The sequence below is a fragment of the Hippichthys cyanospilos genome, chromosome 6 (assembly GCF_059441005.1).
Source record: "Hippichthys cyanospilos isolate Australia breed blue-spotted pipefish chromosome 6, RoL_Hcya_1.0, whole genome shotgun sequence".
In the NCBI taxonomy this organism is placed as follows: domain Eukaryota; kingdom Metazoa; phylum Chordata; class Actinopteri; order Syngnathiformes; family Syngnathidae; genus Hippichthys; species Hippichthys cyanospilos.
The window spans coordinates 18948723-18973297 of record NC_142374.1 but is presented as its reverse complement, the minus strand read 5'-3'; the positions used below and the strand labels follow the sequence as shown (position 1 = coordinate 18973297).

The following is a 24575-nucleotide window of genomic DNA, read 5'->3' as shown; positions in this document are numbered from 1 at the left end:
GAACAATTTCTTATATTACGTTTAATTCATCTGACAAAATGAAAAAAAAAATGTGTATAATTGTGGTATTTTTTTTTTCTTTTTTAAATAAGAGTGACATCATATGTGGTAAAAGTGAAGTGCTGGTAATACAACTTTTCACCGTTTTTACAGTTTTGAGGGTAAAAACAGGAATGTAATCCTTGTGCAGTATTTTACCCAAATCTTTGCTCTTTACCTATGATGTAAAAGCATAGAAAGACTACACAATGGAGCTGAAATTTCACCCTGATGGTGACGTCAAATTTAGCCTACTGGAGTGTGCCATTCATTGGCTGCAAGAATAATGTGAAAGAAAATGAACCCAAAATGGTCAAAGAACTGCACAAGGGTTAATCCATTTTGGAATAAAAAACAAAAACAGATTACGAGTCAACATTTCTTGATTTTATTTCTTCCATGTGAGGCTACAGCTGGTAGGAGTGCATAGAGGTCTTAAACTTGCATATAATACCAGTGGCTAGCATGCTAACAACAGCTAACTAGCATGCCAAGTGACTCAGACGCTAGCAAGGTTGCCATGGCAACAATTCAAGCAAAAAACGCAAAACTTTCTATTCATTTCCAAAATGATCGCGTTAGCCGCTACGCTAGTAGGAGGTGCTATTGTGACACAAACAATGGAACGCTAACAGGCTAAATGAGATGCTACGATTGCTACTCATCATCATCATCATCTTCATCGTGAGGCCAGCTCAGGTCAGCAAGACTAGACGAGCTGTCGGCGCTACAATTGCGGCGGCTATGAAAACGAGGATCGTACCACCTCATTTGCATAATCCAAGAAAACATTCAGGGAGTGATGTCAGGAGATTTTTGTTCGACTAGACGACATTTAACCACGGAGGTTTAAATAGAAGAACTTTTTTTTTAACTTAAAACATTTGGAGAGTCGGCTCTAAAAAACAGCTTTAAAATATCCAAAATCATTTTAAAATAGCTGCATGGAGGAACGATTGTTGCTAACGTGTAACAGCTCAAAGAAATAAACATCTCAAGACGACATTTTTTTTTCTTGACACTTTGGAAAAATAGCCTTATTACGGAGAAAAAAAAATGATGAGAAAAGTTGTAATCTTTTGAGAACGAGTCATACGCTGCCTCTCAAAGATCGCTCTACAGCAGACGCAATAGAATAAGAACATTTCACGATTTCAAAGTAAAATCTTTGGAGAGTCTGAAATCAGACCAGACTAAACTTGGACAACATTGAGACGAAACGTAACTAGGACATTTCATTCGCACTAGATTCTAGCAGGCCTTTAAAGGATTAGACACATGAGTCAAAGCTATTACCAAATTCAGACCTGATTAAACACAGCAACATTCACACAAGTTTGACTTGCCATATAGACCAAACACTAGCAGGACTTCGACGAGATGCAACACTTTATTCTAAGTCAGACCGGAAAACTGAGACTAGACTCGATTCGGACTTGACTCTACCGGAATTTTAACTAAGACTCGGTGGTCAGACCTAAATCAACTTCAAATTCAGACCCTGACTTTTCAAAATCAACAGCCCTACAGTCAGGATTTATTCTTCAGATAGGATTCTACGAGGACTACATTTATACTCAGTCCAGATTCCGACTCGACTAAACATGGGATAATTGGGAGTCTGTACTGAGTCTAGACTACAGGTGGCCAGGGAAGTCCAGAGTAGGCTCTACTCCAGAACTCTGCCTCTCATCTGAGATTCAACTAACTATACCCCAGACCTCATTAAACTAGGACCTCAACAGAGTCTAGGCGAGTTAAGACTTTTCGTTTGTACTGGATTTAAGCAGGATTTAGACTTTACAAAATCAACAACTCTACAGTAACTTTATTCTAAAATCAGACCTATCTAAAGAGACTCAACACTAAGACTCGACCGAAGTTATAATTCAGACAGAATTCTACGAGGACTAACGACTACACTCAGTCAGATGTAACGCTGAGTCAGACCCAATTACACACGGGTCTCAAGATCGAAACTACCAGACTGGACTCAAGCAGGACTTGACAATTTGACGTAAAAGACCTAACTCCACTTTAAACCCATACCCGAAGACTTACAATCAAGAGTCCCATCTAACTCTACTCGGACCAAGATTCCGATTCAGACCCTACCACACCTAGGACTCAACACCGGGTGAGTCAAGACTTGAGGTTTGAACTTCTAATGTAAGACTCAAAGTTTATCCCTAACAACTCCATAACCAGACCGGATTAAACACGGGACTCAAGACTGAGATTCAGACTGGAGTCAAGCAGGATTTGACATTTAGACGTAACCCATCAAACTCCACTCCAAATTCATAGCTAACAAAATGTGGAATTCAAAAGTGAGGCTAGGCCTGAATTGGCGTCGTCGTTTCGCAGATCTCAACGAGGACTTTTAACCATTACAACCAACAGTCAGATCCGACGCTACTCTAAATCCAGACCCGACTCAGCCCAAAGACTTGTAGGACAACTCAAAACTCACATCTGGCAAAACATACGAACAGAGACCGGACCGGAGTTGGTCTTGACATTCAGTAGGACTCGGACTTTGACGTGACATTCGGACCTAGCAAAACTTGACTCGAGTGAGTCACACCTGATGCTGAACTTTCAGTTTCCCTCATAAACGCGATCAGACCCGCTGAACGTAAGACAACGAAGAAGAAAAGGAAGACGCGGCTTGTTCGGGGGGGCTCGAAGGTCCGCGGCGGGCTACACGGAGCAGGCGGGCGTCAGCTGCTCGAACATGGCCTCCTCCTCGATGCCTCGGGCAAACAGTTGGATCAGCTGGCGATGCACTCTGGAAAATGACCATCGGCAAATGTCATTTTCAGATCCCACAAAAGTGAAGAAAAGAAAATCTTAGCTTTTCTTGTTTTTGTTTTTTTTTTTTTAAATCAAGTCAGATATTGTGGAATGCCTTAATCATTTGAAAAAAAAATCTGTAAATTAGCACCTGGGATTAAATGTCGGGACTCTATAAAACGTATAAATACGTCTTTGGGATTGAATGTTCAGGTTGTTTTTTTAGTGTAATCTCAATAATAAAAAACATAATGAAAAAAATAAAGGATGCCGGATTAATGTGTGGCAATTCGTCTGACCATTTTGTGTGTGTGTGTGTGTGTGTGTGTGTGTGTGTGTGTGTGAGGGAGGGGGGGGTATTATCAATATTGTAACAAAGTACTGTAAATAAAAAGATCTTAAATACTTAAAAAGTATAGTCTCAATATTATATATACAGCTACATATAAAATATTTTGAGAATCACCTCAACTAGTTTTGTAAAAGAAAATAAAAAATTCTCTTTGAAAGTATTTTTAAAAATTGTGGGAAGTAAAAAAAATATCAATTCAATTATGGGAATATTTTTTTTCAATTCCGTGGGATTTTTTGCTGTATTTTGCTGATTTTTTTGCTGACTTAAAATATCTTTTTTCTGAGAATACACAGATAGTTTTGAGAACAACGTTTCAATTTTTTTTTTTAAATATTAGAAGTAGGGAAAAACGGTTTTGCGCGGTAGCTACGCGTCACCTGACGTCAATGGCGGTGTGCGGGAGGATCTCGCCGTCGCAGTTCCAGCTGCTGAAGGCGGGCGCGCAGCCGCAGGCCGGGTGGTCTCGGCAGATCTGGCCAAAGATCTGCCGCTTCCCGTCCAGCAGGTCCAGTTCCAGCTCCGAGTCGCTGCGGCAGTGTCTCGGCGTGAAGCGGAAGCGCCGCACGCGATGCACTTCCACGAAGGACAGGTCGAACTGTCGGGAGGGGGGAGGGGGCACCGAAACGGACGTGAAGATGGACGGCGGGGTCCCGCGGCGGGATGCGGCGCTCACCTGGTCATCCTTGCTAGTGTGGCGCAGGAGGTGGCGGAGGAAGTTGAAGCGGGAGCACTTGCGCACCAGGATGAGGTCGGCGGTGCCGTCGGCCAGGTGGGCGGCGGGCGACAGGCCTTTGGGGCTGCGGGGGCACGCGCAGCTCATGCTGGCCGCGTTGATGGCCAGAAACTTTCCGCGGATGGTCCGCCAGTCACCCTCGTCGCCTCCGCCGTTTTCTGCTTGGAATCAAACGTTTGTAGGGCTGTTAGGATTTGGTGCGGTGTTCCTCAGGGGTCTGTTCACGGCCCACTCTCGTGGGTGTAAAATGATCCAGAAAAATCATCCAGCGTCCAAATTTTCTCTTCATATTTCTACCATTGGACCAGAACTCTAAAAATCATATTTTTGATTTATTTAATTAAAAAATAAAATAAATAAATTCGAATATGGATCAGTGCACATTTTTGGGGGTCACCATGTAGCTCTGCTCCTGTTTCCTCTTATACTAGGCAAGCATGCAGGTACAGTTAGACCAATGTTTCGCGTTTACAATTTTGGTTGACATTTTTTTTTCCCCCCTCCACAAAAATCTTTCTTTCCTTAATTCCCACCCCCACACTTAAATAAATATTTCCAAGCCATTTTACAATTATATTGCCATATTGAAATTATATTAATTCACATCTGCTTTTATTATATTAAAATATTAAATAAACATTTTTTCTGATGAAAAAATATTTATTAAAAATATAACTACTTTAAAGAACAACATTTATACTTTATAAAACCACTATAAATGCTACTATAAATATAGATGATTTTTCCTTCCCCAAAAATCTATTTTTAAATTATAACCCTTTAATGATACACTTTTCGTGCACTGGAATCGTTTTTTTTAAGGAGATTTTTTTTTTTTTTAAAGAGTATGTTAGCTTACCACTGTCCTCATTTGGGTCCGGCTGGTACACGCTTGACCTCTCAGACAAAACTCTCTTGTTATCCCCACAAACCGAGCACCTGCGAGACAAAACCATAATTTTGTCTTGATATTTTGCTGAAAGCCTCATTTTTGCTTAAAACCTTCACGTAGCTTCATGTCAAAGCCCAACATAAGTCAGGTTTGAACATTCTCACCCGGATCGACACCTGGACGCGTCGGTGGGCGCTCCCACGTCGCCGGCGGCCGGCAGGTAAGACACGGTGCCCTCGTAGTGATGGTGCGTGAGGAACATCTTGAGCCCGGCCAGGTCGTACCTGGCGGGGCCCATCCAGCGTTTCCTCTCGCTGTCCGTCAGCACGTCTCCGTAGAAACCGTACCCCAGGAGCGAAACCGAGTAGCGCAGGAAGGCGTCGTCGTGGTGCACCGAGCACACGTCCATCGGCTGACTGTCGCCTGGCGTGTGCATGACGTGGTTACTTCCATGCAAATCAAATTTGGGTTTCTTTCGCTGAACACGTTTTGCCTGACTGACCCACGATGATGTGCAGGGCGGAGGTCACGGGGTCATTGGTGCCCACTGTGGCGAAGCAGATACAATCTGTGGAACCTGAAGGACAAGGAAAAAAAACAAACAACTGAACACAAAATACAATTAACTAATAAATAACTGCCATAAACAAACAAATAACCAACAACATGCAAATCAACAAATAAAACCTTGTATGACTGGTTGACACATTGACTCAAAATTACCTAAACTACTAAATTATGTATAAATACTATCCAACTAAACTATCTAACCAACTAAGTGCCACAAACAAACAATAACTAACCATCTACATGCAAACTAAAAGAAAAAAAAAAACTTGTATGACTGCTTGACACATTGACTCAAAACTATCTAAACTATTAAACTATGTATAAAAACTATCCAACTAAACCATCTAACTTGGACAAACCAGCACACAAAGTAACCAACAAACTTACTAGCTAACTGCAAAAAATAAACAATAACAAAAAAAACTTATATGACTATGCATAAAAACTATCTAACTTGCACAAACCAGCACACTAACTAACTAACATCACTAAGAGAAAATAAATAACTCCAATTAAATATCTAAACAAGTACAGTGTTTTCCGCAGTATAAGGCGCACCGGATTATAAGGCGCACCCTCAATTAATTACATAGTTCAAAACTTTTTCAATCACAATATAGTAATACACAAAGTAATAAAAATAATAACTCTAAACTCCCAATAGCATAATAACTCAATGTCAACATGAGCAACCTTGCTCAACTGTAAACACACAAAAGAAACAGGTAAAGCTTACTTTATCAGTTCATTCCCCGTCTACGGATCCCAATCTCAATATTGATCCATATATAAGGCGCACGTGATTATAAGGCGCACCATCAGCTTTTAAAAAAAAAAATGAGGCTTTTAGGTGCACCTTATAGTGCGGAAAATACGGTCATATAAATTACTCTGCGACTAATGGACAACCCAAGCAACAAAATTACCAAGCTATACACAAATACATTATGATTAACCAACAAGCAAACTGAGTAACATTAACACAGAAGTACCACTAACTACGTAGTTTGGCGAGAGTGGTGACCTGCTGGTATGATTCCGATGCGTAGCGAGCAGGCGACGAGCGTCTGCTCGGGCCTGTTGATGTCCACGCCGGCGTCTTTCTGCGTTCGCCACACCAAGCCGTGCACCATCTCGCTGAACATGCCGTCGCCGCCCACGCACACCACGCTGGCGAAGGAAGCGCACACGTTGGCAAACGACGAGTCGTCGAGCGCGGCGCCCGTTCACTCACCCGTCGTACTTCTTCAGCTCCGCCTCCTCTCTCAGGTGGTCCCGGGCGTGGTTGGCGTACTCCGTCACTATGGTAACATTATAGTTTCCATGAATGTACTTTTTTTCCCCCACACATATTCTCAGATGCCATAATTTATATTTGCCACACTTTTTATTTTTACCCCAATTAACATATTTTTACGAGGCTATAATTGTTTCCCAAACTTTGAATTTAATTTTCATTTTTTTTGCTCCTCAAAGAATTGTTATTAAATCTTTAAATCTGAATTCTCACTTTAAAGTTCTTAGTGTAAAATGAGAGATCAGAATTCTCTTCTTTAACGTGAAAAATCAACAATTCGAACTTCACCTGAATTCTTACTTTCAAGTTCTCCCAGTCAGATTTCTCAATCCTCAATTCTCACTTTAAAGTTCACTCAATACTCAATTTTTTTTGATTTCTCACTTCAGTAAGTGTAAATAACCAACCGTACAAAAGTAATGGTTATATTTTATTGTTATTGTGATTGGAGCATTTGGCTGGCGTACCAATGACGTGCGTGCTGATGCCGGCGAGGGCGAAGAGCGGCGCCACCTTCTGCTGGTAGATGCGCTTGGCTTGTCGTTTGCCGCCGTACGGGTTAATGTACACCAGCAGCTGTGTGGGTCTGCTGCCTGCAACAACGCCAACAACATTACCTGACAACTCTTTGTGTGTGTGTGTGTGTGTGTGTGTGTGTTGAGGTACATACTGATGGCTGCAAGTTGCTCTCTGATGGTCCTCACCCAGCGGCAGCACAGCGCCACCTGAGGACATGTGAAGGTGACGTCGGCGCACCGCCAGCGGTGCTGCCGACACCTCTCCACATACGACACTGCAACGCAGCACAACCTATGCTTAGTTAGCCGCCACATTCTTTTGTTTAACCAAATTATAGTCATTTAGGAGTTCGACCTTTCATTAACACAATTAACATAAACATATCTAAATTATAGGGCTCTGTGATGTGGGACCTCTCCCAAAAAAATCTTTATTCCTGCCATTCTGGACGATTGCAATAATATTGAAGTCAAAACAAAAATACATTTTCAATATTTTCAATATGCCCCAAATTGACAATATTTCCAATTTTGAATGGCAGTAAACGAGCCCGACATGGGCTAATATGGACACCAATAGGGTGTACCTCTCGACCTCCCATTTGTAAGCATTTAGACGGGACATAGACATGAAAGTCCTCATGTTTTGACAATCTATGCAATATTTTAGCCTTTTTTAAATTTTTTTGTATGCTTTTCCTCTGATATCACACATCAAAAACATCAAAAAGCTTGAGTAGATTGAAAATTTCCCCCAAGGGTTATTTATGTGTGATTACTAGTTAAAAAATATGATATTAAATCTATTTTCAAGGGTTATTTGTGAGAAAAACATGTATCTTTCACCTGTGAAAGAACGCCTGCATTCTTTGTCTTGTCTCTCTCTGATCTTCTTCCAGCTGCCATCATCTCTGCTTCTCTTCTCTTCCCCTTCCTCTTTGGCCTCCTCCTCTTCCTCCTCTTGCACGCTGATGATCTCCGACACACGCACACTGTGACACACACCTGCCGGACGCACATGTGGATAAATCATCAGCCCTAAAACGCAGTTATTTCCTAGGAAAACATTCATGTGACTAACACTGGGCGCTCCTAACTTCCTTCATTTCCTGATTGCGGAACAATATGATTAATAGAAGGGCTGCTTGTAGTGACATTCACATAATAATTATGAACTACAATACAAATAGTGTAAGAGGTTTTAATGTTATTTTTCATTTATTTTACAAAGGTGGATTTTTTTTCTACCATGAGAGACTTGGCCAAGATAGCCACCGGCAAAATAAAACAAGACTTTCCACGAAAACTGTTTCCATGTCTTTCAATTGACATTCAGTGCAGTGTTGGAACGTAACGTAATATGAGAGCTGAGCTGGACTTAGCTGGCAGGAGGCGAACAAACATTAAAGATTCTCAAACTTCGACTAGTTCAGCTGTCGTCATAGCAACATGACTGAGGTCCGCAGAAAATTATCAATAATCAATAACCTATTGAAGGTGATAACCAACTATATTCAAGGCTTAAGGGGACATGTCAACAAAAAAAAAATTGTTGGCAAGGGCTACTTTCTGTTTACTGTTGTTTTATAGTCCCCCCCCCACCCCCCAAACTGGTAATACTGGCTGCATAAAAAGTCTGCAAACTGTTTATTAATGAGCGTAGTCCAAAATATAAAATAAAAATTGTTGCCAACTGGTTCTAGTTAGCCACAAGGACAACATGAGTAGCCTACAGGTCTGCACAAAAAATACATCCATCCGGTGACAGGAAAAATTGAGTAACTAAGAGTAATTAAAACAACAATGTTATCATTCATTTTAACTTAACATAGTACACGTTTCTTAATCGATCAAATACAGTATACATCACAGTTAAGTTATTGCTTTGGTCTCTCAAATATTATCATTTATAGTTTATCCATTGCAGGTTTACCTCAATATATTTCTTGACATTGTTCTTCCTTATGAATCAGACAAAAGTAAAATGATTTGACATATTTTTGTTAAACTGAATGGAAACAAACGACAAAAATAATAAAGATCACTCTACTTCGCGGGTGTATGTTTATGTGGATATTTTGGGGAACGTTATCCCCGCGAAAAACGAGGGAGCAGTTTGATCTTGTTTTCAATACCTGCCTATTTTGGTTCATGGTAATAATGCCGTTGGACACTTAATAAAAGCCAGTCAATATCAGTGCTAACAGACAAAAACGCCTTTGTTATGTCACAAACGAACAAAATAAACTGACATTTTCCCTGATTATTCAATCTACTCCGACAGTTAATACTATCATGTGGACTTGTGCTTTCTTTTTTCCTTGTTTATGGCACGTGGCTCAGTTACGTAAGCGGATTCTGAAGGAGTTGAATATGTGCCGAATTTCATATTTTGGTACGTGATATTTGCACGATACTATTGCGCTTTATTGGACGTTAGTTCGTCGTGTTCCGGTTGCCACGCAGTGTACTTGTGGGGACAAAGGGGAGAATACGAGTAAATACGCTATGACACGTTTCGGTTCGGCTCGTTTGGACTCTTACTGGGTCTGAACGGGTGATACACCGGGCTGGAGGTTCGCCTCTTCCAGGTGAGCAGGGACCGGCACAGGCTCACTTCATGGATGACGTTACGGACGCGCAGCTCGGACAAGAGCAGCAGCCTCACCGGCCTCTCCATCGACCGGCTCTGTCCGTCCTTCAGGCCCGGGGAAAAGGTTACCTCGGTTGGACCATGTTGTTTCCGTGAGGCTCTTCCACCTCACCCGGTCGCGACTGGACGAATAACCCAAATATTATTGGTCTAAGTTGGCTAAAAATGGATAAGCAACCGAATAGCGGATTTTGTCCTCGGGTTGTTTTTTTTTTTTTCTCCGAGATAGCGGATACTTACCGGAAGTGGGAGTGGCTTAGTTCTGCGTTCGCGTACTGCCGTAAATTCCGATGAATCGTGCTATTACAACGTTTAAAGACTTTAATTTCATTTTTTCTGAGTTTTTGTAACAATTAAAATCAATACAGTGACTACGAAAAAAGTTTTTTAAACATCTGACAGCCTCTACGACCACTACTCGTTAGCACAAACGTTAATAATCTCTGCTGAAATTCTTGTTATCCGACGGTACTTGAAAGCATCTCTACGCCGTTATTTAATAGCTACTATACGTGTTCAGAATGTACATCATTGCACCTATATTTACCGAACATTTAATATTTTAATTGAATTGTAATTAATTATTTATGAATGAATTTCACAATCCATTTGTCTTTAGGCTAATTTAGTTTGAAAAAAGTGAAATTACTGTATCAAGATTCATTTCCGCACACGTCAAATATGTTAAATGCTAATGCCATTAAAATTATAATTAAAAAATAGACATTTAATTTAGAAATTATTCACGAACTTAAATATTTATTCAATATAAGGTCTTTAAAATACCTGTAAAAGTTTCATAAACGGGTTTCATCAGTTTGTTTTGTTATCTGGAGATCATAAAATCCATAAAAAGAAAAATAAAAAAAAATCATGCAGATTAAAATATTTATTTAAAAATATATTTACCATATCCGGGCATATTTTGCTTAAACCGAAATCCAGTACTGTTATCAAACTGAAAAAGTGGAAAGTGCTGTTGAAATGTTCTAGGATTGTGTAGAAGCATAGAAACCGGTCATGTGATTGCCATGAAAGGGCTTTAATCTCGTGAAAGGTCACTTCACAGGTTTCTCCTTAACTGTGATTGGGCCAAATGCAACCTCCTCTTCCCATTTTGCACCTGTAATATTCAAGATTGAAAAAACAAAACAACAAATACTTATACATATTTTAGCAAACCCCCAGAGACTGATATTTTGCATATCTCAGAGCCTTAGTTTTTTTTTTTTTTTTTGACATGTCTTCATACTAACCCGTTGCGGTGAGTTGACTCTGGTTTCTTATCACTCGCCGCCATCTTCCTGTCCCACAGTCCGTGTCACAGCAGGAACATGCCTGATGAACCCCGCTTGCCTCGGTCCACCTGCCAGAACACACAAAGACAGCAACTGACCACACGTTTCAACAGGAAGTTACGTGACATTTTATGGATGTTCTTCATTTGACCCTCTAATTTAATCACGTGTATCACTTTTGTCAGACAAAGGCTTTCAGAGTATTTCAGTGCTATTTTCACTAACTTATTTATATACAACAACAAGAGAACAACAGTTTTTTTTTCTCAGTGTTCAAGAACACTAGAAAACTCCAGCCATCCACGATGCATTCAAGGTGGGATGATAATTGGCACGGACGCACCCGTTGGCGAAGGAGCAGGCCTTATTGGCGGAATCTATCACTGCTGTCACAGTCGTGGCTTTCAACTTGCAGGTGATGTATATCTGAAGCAAAAGAACCAGAAAGTATTCTTGATGCAAGCTCATGTGCGGTTGAGTCCGAACAAAGTCTACGACACAAAAGTCCCACCACGCCTCTGTCTTCCTGCTGGAACTTGAATGCCTCCACCTCAAACTGCAGCCGGTCATCCTGTGAGCGTGGAAGGAAACGAGAACTGGAGCCTGTCACCTGACTGTCAAACAGGCACCTGAGCCAAGCATGAGAAGAAGGGTCAAACAGGCAGCGGTACAAGTAACCAAGTACAAATGCTCTGTGGAAAACAAATAAACAAACAAAAAAACGCACCCTTTGTTGCCCAGGAAGGAGTAACGAGGGACCGTATCGACGTTCTTGACCACGGTAGCAACGCAGTCATCCACAGTCACCCTGAGAGGCGTGTGGTGGAACTGCTTGACCGAAACCTCAAATTTCATCATATCACCCAGCAGGAACTCAGCAGACGGCCGAACGAACTGCCAGTCGTCTTGAGAGAGAACAAACGAGAGCGTCACCTCAAACAATTTGCGGTCGAGCCTCAAAAGGCACGCACCGGTCATCAGTCGAAAGGAGAAGTAAAGGCTTTCCTCTGAAACTTTGGAGTCGCTAAACGGGCTCCAGGTGGGATGCAGGAAGCCACCGCTCACATTGTGCTTCCTAAAACATCAAAAGCATAGATGGCGAAAGATGGAGGCAGTACTTCAGTTGAGTGACTCACCTCTGATATTGACACTGTATGCTGACCGTGAAATCTCTGGTCCTTACAATGGGCGTGTCCCCCAGAGGAGAAGGTGTATATTGCAGCAAGAAGATGTAGACGAAGGTGTCCTCTGACACCTGAAATGAGAACGCTTGCATCATCTGGTGTCCATTATTCCGAGAATTTCCGAAGCGTTCCTATCGCAGCTGTGAACGTAGTCCTTCAAGGGACTCGTAGGTCTACCCTGAGGATCTCCACAGGGCTGACAATGCCAGTCGGATCTTTGCATTTACTAGCCTAGGAGGCATTATACATAGATGCCCAATCTATTTTATGGATCTCGTTGGACTGGTCACCTCGACGTTTTCAAAATACTTTATTTGTTCAGTTTTGCATATTCATAGAAGAAGTTGGCACATTTTTTGAGAATGAGAGCTCTGAGAGCCTACTTGGCGAGACGGGGAGATTGGCCTCACATGCCAGTCTGCTTTCCATCCATCCTTGGGAAAGGATTACCCTTTTAATGGAGACTAAACAAACATGCAGTAATTTAGCGTAGCACCTGGGTCGCTACGCTAAAATACTCACCCCTACATTTTAATAACCTCCTCAAAACCAACCCGAACAGCTGTGGTCCTAAGCCTAAAGAGAAACTTTACACGAGTAGAACCTTAAGTTTGGTTAGGGTTTTTGATCCTGAAATTTCAACACAAAGTCAAATATCCCAAACCTTTTGCGAGTCTTCACTCATGGTACGACCAAGGGGCTTCAGGGCTAAGCTACGACATACTACAGGGAATACAGTATAAACTCAAAGCAGTCTAGTACCCACCTCAGTACCTGACCCATCGTTGTTGGTGACTTGACACATCATTCTCCAGACCACGGGTGTCATTTTATCGTGGGCCACATTACAGTCTATTCAAACTTAAGCATGATGGTCACGCATTTACTTTTGAAATCGTAGGACAGTAAAATATGTTCAAAAGTTGGGATTGGTACCAAAAACATTGTTTTTTAGCCAGAAACTTGAAGTCATAAGACCTGTGCTCCGGCTACCTCGGTACGTGTCAAGTCTTAGAACCTCTGTAGGACACTCACCAGCAGCTGGCTGCCACAACCGTGTAGCTCCGACTCGAAGATCAGGACCTGGTCCTGAGCATCTTCCTCAGTGGCGGGACATCCTCCCAGAGTGACATCCGCAGTCTTGACAAGCTGACCGATCCCCAGAAGGTCTCGATTGGCCTTCACCCGAATCGAGTTTTCCTCGCAGACTACCAAGACACTGTTGGGTGCTTCAGGGGGCTTCAGTTCAAAATGAGGCGGGAAGCGGGGCGGCTCCTCCACCGGGGGATGCGGGGACCGCCATGACAACTGTTCATGGAAGGACTGATTTTCTTTGTTGACTTGAGGAAAACGTTTGCGAGCTGCACCTACACGCATGGATCGGCAGATAAATGTCACAAGACAATGCTTACTTTCCAATGGTAAGTTTGTTCCACCATTAGCATTGCTTCGAGACAGTTAGCAAACGATTTTTAACACTTCACACTTGTCAATAATTTGTTTTAAAAAACAAACAAATAAAACACCCGATATACTTGTGAGGACATCCATTGACATAACGCATTTTCAAGCTCTTAACCCTAACTTCAGAAAGAATCGCCTAACTCTTCCCTCAACCTAACTCAATTTGAATCTATACTCTAAATCTCAACCCTCAAAAAGTGGTCTGAACAAGTGATCCAGTAATTGCTGCTAGCCTCGCTGATATCTCATCAGCTGAGTAGATGAAAAGCAATTCCATCTTGAAATGTTGTGAAATGAAAGGAGAAAAGGGGAGGGGGGTTCATCACACGACGTGTAGGCTACAAAACCGGGAAAACGTAAAAAGCTTTTCCATGTCCACTTAAATGTTTAATTAAATGAACAAAATCTTGTAAAATATTAACACGTGTTCAATTTATTAATGAGAACGTCTGAAACGTTTACCTGCTGCCTGCTGGACTTTGGGACTCAAGTTCGAGCTCTGGGCAGAGGCTAATAATGCTAAAGCCACACTTAAAAGTGCTTTGTTTGTAGCCATGGTAGTAACGATGCTTAGTGTGTATTATTTCAAAGAGAGACTGAAGCAGGAGGCAAACACAGCTCATATTGCTGACAAACTCCTCCCACTATCAGATTGTACCACTTCTCCAGCTGTGCCTCGTTCACCCGCTGACTGGTACCTGAAAACAGGCGGATGCTGCGCTCGGGACAACACAAAAGTAGGAAATCAAGAGAGATCTTGGGACGATACACCGAAAGCTAAACGCTACAAATGCTAGGTCATCAATCATACTGTCATGTGACATCCTGCTGAATGTGTTCATTGATAAATACATACAAAAAAAATTCGTTTTGATCCAAAAGTGGGAAATGTCCTACTGTCCAGCAGTCCTGAATGCAGCATAAGACCTAGGATGACTGTGATATGACACTATAACAGTAGTTATTAAAAACATAGCGTTATGGCATAATTAAATAAAATATTAAATTAAATCATGGCTGTCACACTTTTTGCTTCAACGCACTGGACATTATCTTTTTCCTTTTAGTGTGAGAGCACCTTGGCCACTTGAGGGCACCATAATACAGACATACAGCTATAGTAAACCAAGACAGTCACTCCTCATTAAAGCAGTTACAGTATAATCGGTCATTCTTCACAGAGGATAAAAAATATGTGCTTGTATTGTCTGTCTACATGTGCTACTCCTCTGTGTTCCAATATATGTTGTTTGGAGCTGACTTAAAACAGTGTGCCATTCATATCTGATGTATTAAAACTTTGGAACTACATTTGCAGTGGTATCTCGAAGCGTATTTTATTTTGCAGCTCTAGAGGATAAATCATGGAACATCATCAGTTTTACTGATTCAGACTGAAACCTTTTTAAAATTTCGTGTACCCTTTGAAGTGGCTTTAAGAAGTTCCAGGGGTAAATTTCACCTCATAAAGGGGGTCTAATAAAGATTATTCGTCAAAGATGTAATTCAGTCGTCTGTCTGGGTAGAGGTTTACATTTTTTTTTGTTAGCATGAAGCTAACCAGCTTGGTGAAGATCCAAAGGATGACTCCACCTGTGTCTCCACACACAGCGAAAGGATCATATGCGGTAGCATTACATTTTATGTAAGATCACATCGTTTGTTTGTTTTTCATTTAGTAACTTCTGTTGATGCGCGTAAATGTTGTGAGACTCTGACCTATACAACTTTACAAACACACAAACATGCAGGTACTCACATGTGCACATTTAAAGGTCAGGTATGCATGCTGCTTGCTTTCACAAATGACTTTTTAGTAAGCATAAATGCTAAAAAATGTTTTATACATTTGAAGACTTTTTATGACTCAAAAAATATGTTCACTTCATTTGCGCGCACATACACACACACACACACACATATATATATATATATATATATATATATATATATATATATATATATATATATATATATATATATAGTCTCACCCCTTACTCGACTCGACATGATGATGTTGACACGCACATCAGCTTTGGATTAAATCAAGACCAAGGGGTGAGGAAGCGCCCGCCTCCCATTATGGTTTGCGTCTCATCAACGTTTCAGGTGATGCAACACTGTCTGCAAGACGCATCAACGGCGCCGCGCCGCTTGACGTTTACCCCGCCCCTCTCAAGAGGAGGTTGCGGCACACTATGAAATATTGAGCCACTTCAATATTTAGGAGGAAAAACAGGAAGTTCCCCCAGGCGCCATCAACTTGTTAGCATCAGAGATGCAAAAGAAATGTTAGCAACCGACATGATAGCAGACTCACCGCAAAAAAAAAAAAAAGAAGACAAATTAAGATGCATCAGCTGTATTTGTTCACTGACAGCTTCTCATGGACTTAAATTAGACTTCCAAAAAATAGTTGGTTTTCCTACGCAAGTAAGCTGTCACAATTAAAAACAAACAAACAAAAAACACAAGCTAACGTTAGCAAGGCTATGGTACGTTTTCTCTTTTTGTACTTTCTGAATTTAAAGTTTGGTTCTCATCAGAGAACACGATGCTAATTGCAAAAATTGATGCCGAAACTTTCCGAAGAATTCAGGCTTGTATGAATGGACAACTCGATCTGAAAGTTGCCATGTGGGTTAGGGTTAGGGTTCTTCTAAAGGTCTCACTTGTCCAGAGGGAGATCGGGAAATTGTCCCGTCATGACAAAAACAGTTGCGGAACGTTCAAATGTCACAAAAACGCCGACGTCTTCGTCTTTGTTTGTGACTTTGTTCTAGAATCCTCCTGAATGTTCTTCGCTTCGTTGTGTCGCTCGACCACATGCTAACTATTAGCATCCAACTAACTAGTCAAGCCAATCAATAAGCTTCATTTATTTGAAATCCTTTTCAATTTCGCTGAGTAGAAAGGGCTTCAGGGTGCCAAACTCGACATTTTGCTCATTAGCTGAGCTGCCTAATGAAGTAATGTTAGCAGCATAACGTTAGCATTTTGTCTAACGCGCTAAAAACAGTAAAGTATTTCTGTCAAGTAAAGGTGTAACAATTGACTAGAAGACTAAATCATTTCATTTCACTTTGTCCAAATCCTCAGAATTTAATTTGCAGTTCATGTTCCCCTTTCTTAAAGCAAGATACCATGTAGCTTTTAGGCTAGCCTCATCCAGTCAACAGTTGAATTTTGGTGATTGGCTAGTCTGCTTTTCAGAGGTGCGGTTTTGCAACAGGTGTTTTGTGTATATGTTGAATGCGCTGCTCTCAATTATTTGTACGTAAAAAGACGCCCCAAAAAAGCCAATGCTAAAACAAGCTAAGCTAAGCTACGATACTTGCAGGCCAAAATAAGAGTGGCGTTTGATGTTCGATTTCGGCCGCGCGTCAGGTTTTCATTTCGGCCGTCAACTTTGTCACAATCTCCTCGTCCGCTTGACCGACATTTTCATTTGGGCGATGGGTCCAATCCGGACGGGACTGAAGGCAAGGCGTAACATCAACAACAACAAGTGGGATGCTGGGAACATGGAAAAGGCAGCGAGCGGCCAATTGACAGGAAGAAAAACAAACCACTTCTATTGCAACACGTCAGTCACTCTGATTGGCTGTCAATCACAATCCCGAAAACCATTATTGCATCATGTGAAATTGCGAAGAAGACAATGCGAACAAACAGCAAAAAAAGGTTCGTCTTGCAGTGTTTTGTGACTGAGCAAGAGGTCTCTTCCCTTTGTGTGATAAGACTAGCATGCCAAATGCCGGACTTCAGCTTCATTTCTACAGGATATGTCAGTGACTCATCATAATGCATGCACAACATGGTGAGAGGATCCTACAGCGAAACTGTCAATAATTTATTCCTTTCTGTAAAGCAGAGCAACTGGAGCAGATTGCAGAATGGAAACAGCCTCACAACAACAACGGCCAATGCTAAAGATATACACACACAATATGATCATTCAGTTTTCAGTTTGTATTTATAAGCTGTATGTGGATGTATATGTGATGTGTGTATGACGTGTTTTGACAAAAACTGGCGTATTTCGGGAATACCATATTGGTTTGGAGTTGAAGTTAAGGCCAAACAGACATTTTTGGCCAAGTTCATCTGTTAACTCATTCAATGCCAGGGACGTCTTTTCACGATTTTGAAGAGTCTGGACATTAAATCCCAGATACCTAAGTATTAAATTGATACTCAAGTACCTGGGATTCAATGTCTGGACTTTTAAAAAAGGTCCCAGGCAATGAATGAGTTGAACTGTATGAATTGATTGCTTTATGGAACAGCAATGAATATTTTCACAATTTAATAAAGAAATAACCTGTAATTAACACACACACACACACACACACACACACACACACACACACATATATATATATATATAGAAAGAGAGAGAGAGAGAGAGAGAGAGAGAGCGCAAGGGGCATTAGAATAATGAATTGAAAAAAAAACTTTAAACAAGTTTGTCTCCATGTATTATATAATATATTATTTTAAAGAAAAATACAAACTGGTATATCGATATCTCAATTTTCATTTTTGGAGACATAAACCCGGTTTTGTGAAAAAGCATCACATATTTGAATGTGTATACCAGTAAGTTGTTTGTTTCACACGGTTGCAATGAAAGAATCTTGTTACATTATGAATATCACAACTTATATTGTACATATACGTATGTATGCTGATGTACGCACATTGTACATCAATACAGTTTTCATTTCAGTGCAAGGATAATACCAGTAGGTGGTACTAATGCACCTTTAATGCAAATAAATCCTGCAATAGAGCAACAATGACAAAACAGTTGTATACCGTGCTCACGTTGTCCGAGTTTGCAGATTATATTGAGGGCAAATATTTTTTTATTCCCCTTGTGTATTTTAACCATTTTGGGGTCATTTTCTTACAAATTATTCTCACTTCTTTTAACCAGGAGAAGGAACACTCCAGGGAATGTGATTTCTAAGTGGCCGTGCCATGTTAAACTTTGACATGTTGTCAACATCTGGGTGAAATTTCAGCTCCCTAATTTCAAAATACCGCACAAGGGCTAAAAGAAGTTGTTTTTTTTCTTGGTGGCGAGATGGCTGGCTTTATTTTGTGGGGGAAAGATAATTTACTTCACTCAAAAAAGAGCCTTTTGCCATTTTGTGTTTGAATTGAAATTCCGATGTTATTGATTGCTTTTATGAGTAGTTTGCGAAGATATTTGATGATGTTATTAGGTGTTCTGAATTTGATGTTCCTAATGTCACCATTATTTACCTTGATGATTCAAAACTCTCCTACTTAATCAATTGAAGGTCAACCCCTCGTAGACTCAAATTCGCTGTGACGTCACAGAGGAGCGAGAGAACGCGCGCTTGTTCCTTTCTCGCCTGATCTTTAGCGAAGCAGCTCCGGCGTCTCCCTCACTTTGCACAGACTTCTTGGCCCTCCTCCGGCCGGTCCGCGGAACATCGGACTTTGCACTTGCTACAACATGGACCGCCGTACTTTCTTCAGATATTTTTAAGCTGCAAAAAAAAATATTGATTTGAAGTTTCAAAAGTGGATTTTTGGAGGTGTGCGCGGCATGGTGCCTCCGCGTACCTGCGACGGACTCGATCAGGAGGCGCCTCGGTCCATTCCGGTCCAGTCTCGGTCCAGTCGGTGAGCCCCACTTCAGACCGCGGACGCCGGGCTCCCATGCAGCTCGTTCGGTTGCTGTTGCCTGTGAGCGCCGCGGGACTCTGCTGGTTGTTCCTGTGCGCGCTCCACAAAAACGGCATCAGCCAAGGTGCGTCTCACTAACGCGCACGCGCAAATTGGTGCCAACAGGTATACCCCATCGCCCCTGAATGTTAAGACGGACTGAGACTTAAAACATGCTGTATTAGAAGTAGGACGCGGGTGTCTATTGTAGTACCTTGGCATTTTAATTACTTTTTAGTTACTCTTATGAATAAAAAAAAAAAAAAATCGCGAGGTACCGCAGTCGTTTTTGCACCCAAAATTTGTGAGCAGACAAATCGAGGAAGCTGTGGTTACTTTGATATATTTTTGGACAGATTCACACCTACCTACATTTGGACATTTTCCTTGTCAAACTTTGAAGTTTATCCTCCTGTTATGTTTATTTGCAAGAAACAATAATAAAGTCCCGGGGTGACTTTGTGTTTATGTATGTAACAGAAACGCATGCAAATCCAAATTTAACCACGTTACGTTTATTTCTCTGGTTTAATAGGCCCAAGAAACAGTGGAAGTAATATTTGTGGGTCGTTTTGAACCGTGTTTAGCTTAATTAAGTAAAATGTCAAAAAAATGTTAAAATGCACATAAAGATGTGTACAAATGCAATTGTTATCGGATATATTGGTTATTCATAATTGGCCAAACAGGCCAATTTTCTTCTTTTCTTTTTACCAAGAAGAAAAAAAAGATACAATCCACATTTACTATAACAATCAAATTGGTCAGGAAGACCCACAGCATAATAGAATTAAGAACAAATCTTCAGTTCATGATTTTGAAGAAGAAAGCATTGAACTGAGATAATAGAGCGCCACCTTCCTATGAGTGTGATGAGAGGCAGGAAATGGAAACTTTTGGAAGGTTGTTATTGGGTTGAAGTGTCAGACAGGAAGTGAAATGTGTGCAATTTAAGAGATACATCAAGATTATTCTTGATTTTCTTGAAGCTCCACTTTGAGTCCTTGAACACACACACACACACACACACACATGTATAGAAACACACACACACACAAATGAACAACATAGCGGTGTGTAGTCTTGTAACGTGTCATGCCTTATTAATTTTACATCCAAACTGTCAACTGTCCAAAATTTGTGCACTGTGTAACCAGTGTGTGTCCCATATATGTAAAACATGAGTAGAGTGAACATCTGGTATGTGTATCCATTAATGTCAGTCCAGTGTGTGTCCACTCTTAAGAAGCATTTCAGATGCATACATTTATTACGGTGAGCCCATGAAGTCTGCCTAGTAACAAGTGACAGATGTGAATCATTTTATTGATTGACTGATCAACATTTTACTTCGTGACATTTTGTAACAAATCACATATTGTTTTTATTTTTGTGTTTTTTTTTAATCACCAACAGTCATGGTTCTCTCAAATAGCTGCAAATAATATTTTTTTTTTTAGTAATTGATTAACTTGTGGATTGTTTTGTCAATTAATTGATCAACTGGATAAAGAAAGCACATTTTTGTTTCCCTTTTTAAAAAAAAAACGTAATATTTAAAATTGAGAGTCCAGGGATATGAATGAATTATGATTTAGTTAGTTTGTTCGGTCTGGGTTATTATTATTATTTTGTACAAGATGACAGTTACCGCAGCGAACCTTCCATATGCAAATCATGTTTCATGCAAAAAAACTAAAAAAAATCTGAAAACTTGTGCAATTTTAACAGTAAACAAATACAAAACAAGTTAAATGAATGCAGAGACACCACAAAAAGGGAAACAAAAACTGATCAAAAAATTTCAAATCTGATCTTTGATTTTTTTTTTTTTTTAAATGCCATCATTGTACGTGTTTACATGCTCGCAGGTGAGCTGCGGATGGGCAGCTGCGAGGTGCTGACGCTCAAGCACGAGGGCAGCCACCCAAGACGAAGCGTCGCCCGGCAGACGGCTCGCTGCGCTTGCGTCCCGGGACAAATGGCCGGCACCACCCGTGGCCGGCCCGCCTGCGTTCGCGGTGAGCCCATCATCACATTTCCGATTACGTTTCACACACAATAGCGACGCAGCAAAAAGGTCAAAGCTGAAGTTTTGACAAAAAATTCTAGGAGTCCCACAGGGCTCTGTCATAGGTCCAGTTAGTTAGGTATTGTTTGTTCAGTACTTAAGATAAGATATTAGGTAGTTTGGTTAACAGTTAGGCTGCAATGAAAGTCATTCTGTGATTAACATGTGCGCTAAGTGGCTAATTAGTCTGTTGGGCAATTAGTTATTTTTTGGGGGGGCAATTCAAGGGTCAGATGTATGCAGTTGCTGAAATACTGGCCAGGCAAGATAAATGTAACCATTTTGTACATTTTACAGCAATTGAATTCCCTCTTTTACGAAAGAGAAGGCCAACACTTTTTGATATGTAGCACCTAGCCTTGATCGCTAGCTTCTTCCATTCTAATTAAATAAAGAATAGTGGTGCTGCGTCTGACCACCTGAAACACTTCTTAGCTAACCTAACCAAGTAAATTATATGCTACATTTCAATTCAGCAATACTCTAGACCAGTAACAAAAATAATTTCCTGGCTTAAGCCATCCTGTAAGTTTGTAGTTAAAATAGACATGCATTAACAAAAAAAAGTAATCATCTGTTGAATTCTAGGGATGCTAATAAGCTAGAAATGCCCATGATAGACAGTCAATTACATGAGTTGTAAAATAGGTTGTTGAATAAGTTGTAATTTGGCTGTTGTGTCTTTATGTTGTGTAGATAGCTAGCTAGAGAACACAAAATATTGTAGAGGCAGTGAGCCAACAGTGGTGACAAAATGCCTGATTGTACTCATTACTGCCACCTACAGGAGTCGAGTGAGTGCTCATTTTGAGCTAGAAGAAGCTTTTTTTTTTTTAATTCTAAATGACAAATGTAACTGTGCTGCTTATTCTTCAGGGGTGTACATTACGTGACATCCCACAACGTTTGTGTTGCCCATGCCAGCTGCAGGATGACAAATGTTCGAAAATAAAAACATCTTTGACCTTTTCCACAGCGCTTTGTTGGTATTTATGTCACGTTACCTTTATTCTGCTCAAGGATAACAACACAAATGATCTTAAAAAGTTACACAACCACACTCTTTTTTTTTTAACATTTTTACCCTTGTCCACTTTTTACTTCCCATCAATGTGCAAATACTTTTATCAAAACCTCCCATTTTACTTCCTGTATGTGTGTATTTTTATCCAAAATCCTTATTTTGACATCTACAGTTGCCCTAATACTTCTATGTGCATTTTTTTTTAACTTTTTCGTTTACTCATCATTTATCACTTCCTGCAGCTGTCCCAGTACTTTTGTCCTCATTTTCTTCATATGTCACTTCCCATGGGCATGATTAGCACATATTAGCATTTAATTTACGTAAGGATATAGCTATCGCACTTGTTAGCTTAAGGTTAGCATCTAGAAAAGCGCCAATGATGTCAACAACGCATTTTCTTTCCTATCTGGTCAGCTGACATAGTGCTGAGTCGAGAGTGGTGCGAGATGAGCCCGTGTTTGGCCGACGAGGGCTGCGAGGTGCTCGTCACTCGGTCGGGATGGACCTGCACGCAACCGGGGGGACGAGTCAAGACCACCACGGTGAGAACCGAACTCAAACTTGATTTCAGACATGAAAGCTACTGATTTTTTTATGGGTAAAATAAGCCATAAAATTGTCAAAGGTCCATTAGAGTTTTGCAATTTCTTTTTGACTATTTATTTACAAAATGAAAAGGAGTCCAACTAGGTTCTGTTTTAGGTACTTTTTTTTTCTCTCGTTTCATCCTCATTCATCCTCACAGTTTAGTGATTTGTGTCCACTGTTGAGTACAGTTTGACTCAAGAAGAAAGCAAAATTAACTGAATCTCACTTAAAGGGACTATGTGTAATTTTTCACATGTGCCCGAGGGAGCTTTAGGGGCATTACGGTAAATGCATTAATACAAATCCTCCCCTGGCTGTCCATAGCTATAACAGACATGGGAACCTCCGCAGGAGTGCCAAACCCCTTGTAATATAATTTAATGAGTGTATTTAAAACACACTATTGGTCGTTAATAACACATTTATTTGCAAGTTTTTTAATTTATTTGAGTTTAATTTATTCATTTTTAATGAAAAACGGTCTAAATCTTACATATCGCTACTTTAAACACAAGACATTGTTGGAAAGACGAGAGTGTTCCCCACTTAGCACGCTAGGACTTAGTAAAGGTAGCTTGAATAAGGAAAAAAAAAGTCAATAAATGTCCACTACTGTGGACACAAAAGGAATAGGATGAATCTAAGGAGAATATATAAAAAGAGTCTTTTTATATTTTATATTTAGCTTTCTGACTGATTCATTTTATTTCATATTTTTATTATATAATCTTCATTTTATCTATGTAAAAAACAACTTTGTTTTAATTTCACCCTCATGAATGGAATCTATTTAAAAAAAAAACATTTTGTCAGTCCTAAAAGGCTTACTCATAGACCAGACCATTTAGGTCCAACAAAGACAACATTTTCTTCAGCTTTTATTTTTTTTGGACCATCTATTGGTCATATCTGGCAGGTTTCCTGACATTTGGTGACTACGGGACAGAACACTCCCCATCATTCATCTCCACAGTTCGGCCACAACATGGGACGTAATGCGGGACTCAACTTTGCCTTTCAGGAGAATTTTTTTTGTGTCAAAAACAGAGACGCTATGAAGACATGTTATGATACTGTAAAGTGCGGAATAAATCATGTCAACAACTTTTATGGCCAATTTATCATCATTATTATCATTTCTGCAGTTGCCATAAACTTAATGACTGCAGCACAAATGTGTGAAAATGAACATTTTTTTTAAAAACAAAAGAATAACCACAATAAATGCACTAACAATGGGCATGAAAATGATGCGGCCATAAAAAATGCAGCAGATGGCCTGAAAGAGCTCGTGGATGCCGTGTGTAGCATTAGCATGATGAGATGCGAGATACATACACAAAAGTGCACTTCATCGGAGACATGCACGATTGCCACTACACATACA

At 40.4% G+C, this 24575-nt stretch overlaps 3 protein-coding genes across 4 annotated transcripts; 1 reads left to right on the top strand and 2 right to left on the bottom strand.

The window, feature by feature from the left end:
• Window positions 1–404: 404 nt before the first annotated feature.
• On the bottom strand, window positions 405–10100 carry LOC148422617 (ceramide kinase-like). Of its 2 annotated transcripts, none has more exons than XM_088417843.1 (12): window positions 9745–10100; window positions 8047–8205; window positions 7353–7475; window positions 7150–7275; window positions 6620–6686; window positions 6410–6555; window positions 5318–5392; window positions 4980–5238; window positions 4783–4862; window positions 3864–4084; window positions 3568–3785; window positions 405–2830 (listed from the first exon to the last, which is right to left on the bottom strand). In XM_088417843.1, exons 1-12 carry the CDS (start codon window positions 9878–9880, stop codon window positions 2743–2745), a joined length of 1698 nt encoding a protein of 565 aa, XP_088273969.1. In that variant the 5' UTR covers window positions 9881–10100; the 3' UTR covers window positions 405–2742. The 2 variants fall into 2 exon arrangements, with proteins under 2 accessions (XP_088273969.1, XP_088273970.1); XM_088417844.1 differs by having other exon boundaries at window positions 3864–4081.
• Window positions 10101–10901: 801 nt separating this feature from the next.
• On the bottom strand, window positions 10902–14641 carry LOC148422616 (zona pellucida sperm-binding protein 3-like). Its single transcript, XM_088416896.1, has 9 exons — window positions 14262–14641; window positions 13371–13702; window positions 12288–12406; window positions 12123–12226; window positions 11879–12056; window positions 11663–11780; window positions 11495–11577; window positions 11110–11219; window positions 10902–10976 (listed from the first exon to the last, which is right to left on the bottom strand). Exons 1-9 carry the CDS (start codon window positions 14353–14355, stop codon window positions 10912–10914), a joined length of 1203 nt encoding a protein of 400 aa, XP_088273022.1. The 5' UTR covers window positions 14356–14641; the 3' UTR covers window positions 10902–10911.
• A 4560-nt stretch (window positions 14642–19201) lies between these two features.
• LOC148422615 (chemokine-like protein TAFA-5) lies at window positions 19202–24247 on the top strand. The gene is made up of 4 exons (XM_088416897.1): window positions 19202–19587; window positions 21374–21523; window positions 23015–23142; window positions 24105–24247. Exons 1-4 carry the CDS (start codon window positions 19497–19499, stop codon window positions 24111–24113), a joined length of 378 nt encoding a protein of 125 aa, XP_088273023.1. The 5' UTR covers window positions 19202–19496; the 3' UTR covers window positions 24114–24247.
• Window positions 24248–24575: the final 328 nt, after the last annotated feature.

Excerpts from the sequence above, each read along its gene's own strand:
- LOC148422615 (XM_088416897.1), top strand. The coding sequence starts at position 19,497 with ATGCAGCTCGTTCGGTTGCTGTTGCCTGTGAGCGCCGCGGGACTCTGC. Across the intron at positions 19,588-21,373 it reads CAAAAACGGCATCAGCCAAG|GTGAGCTGCGGATGGGCAGC; the intron begins GTGCGTCTCACT and ends ACATGCTCGCAG. Across the intron at positions 21,524-23,014 it reads CCGGCCCGCCTGCGTTCGCG|CTGACATAGTGCTGAGTCGA; the intron begins GTGAGCCCATCA and ends CTATCTGGTCAG.
- LOC148422616 (XM_088416896.1), bottom strand. The coding sequence starts at position 14,355 with ATGGCTACAAACAAAGCACTTTTAAGTGTGGCTTTAGCATTATTAGCC. Across the intron at positions 11,578-11,662 it reads AGCAGGAAGACAGAGGCGTG|ATATACATCACCTGCAAGTT; the intron begins GTGGGACTTTTG and ends CTTTTGCTTCAG. Across the intron at positions 10,977-11,109 it reads GAGTCAACTCACCGCAACGG|GTGCAAAATGGGAAGAGGAG; the intron begins GTTAGTATGAAG and ends TGAATATTACAG.
- LOC148422617 (XM_088417843.1), bottom strand. The coding sequence starts at position 9,880 with ATGGAGAGGCCGGTGAGGCTGCTGCTCTTGTCCGAGCTGCGCGTCCGT. Across the intron at positions 5,393-6,409 it reads CATCGGAATCATACCAGCAG|GTTCCACAGATTGTATCTGC; the intron begins GTCACCACTCTC and ends CTTGTCCTTCAG. Across the intron at positions 4,863-4,979 it reads GCGTCCAGGTGTCGATCCGG|GTGCTCGGTTTGTGGGGATA; the intron begins GTGAGAATGTTC and ends TTTGTCTCGCAG.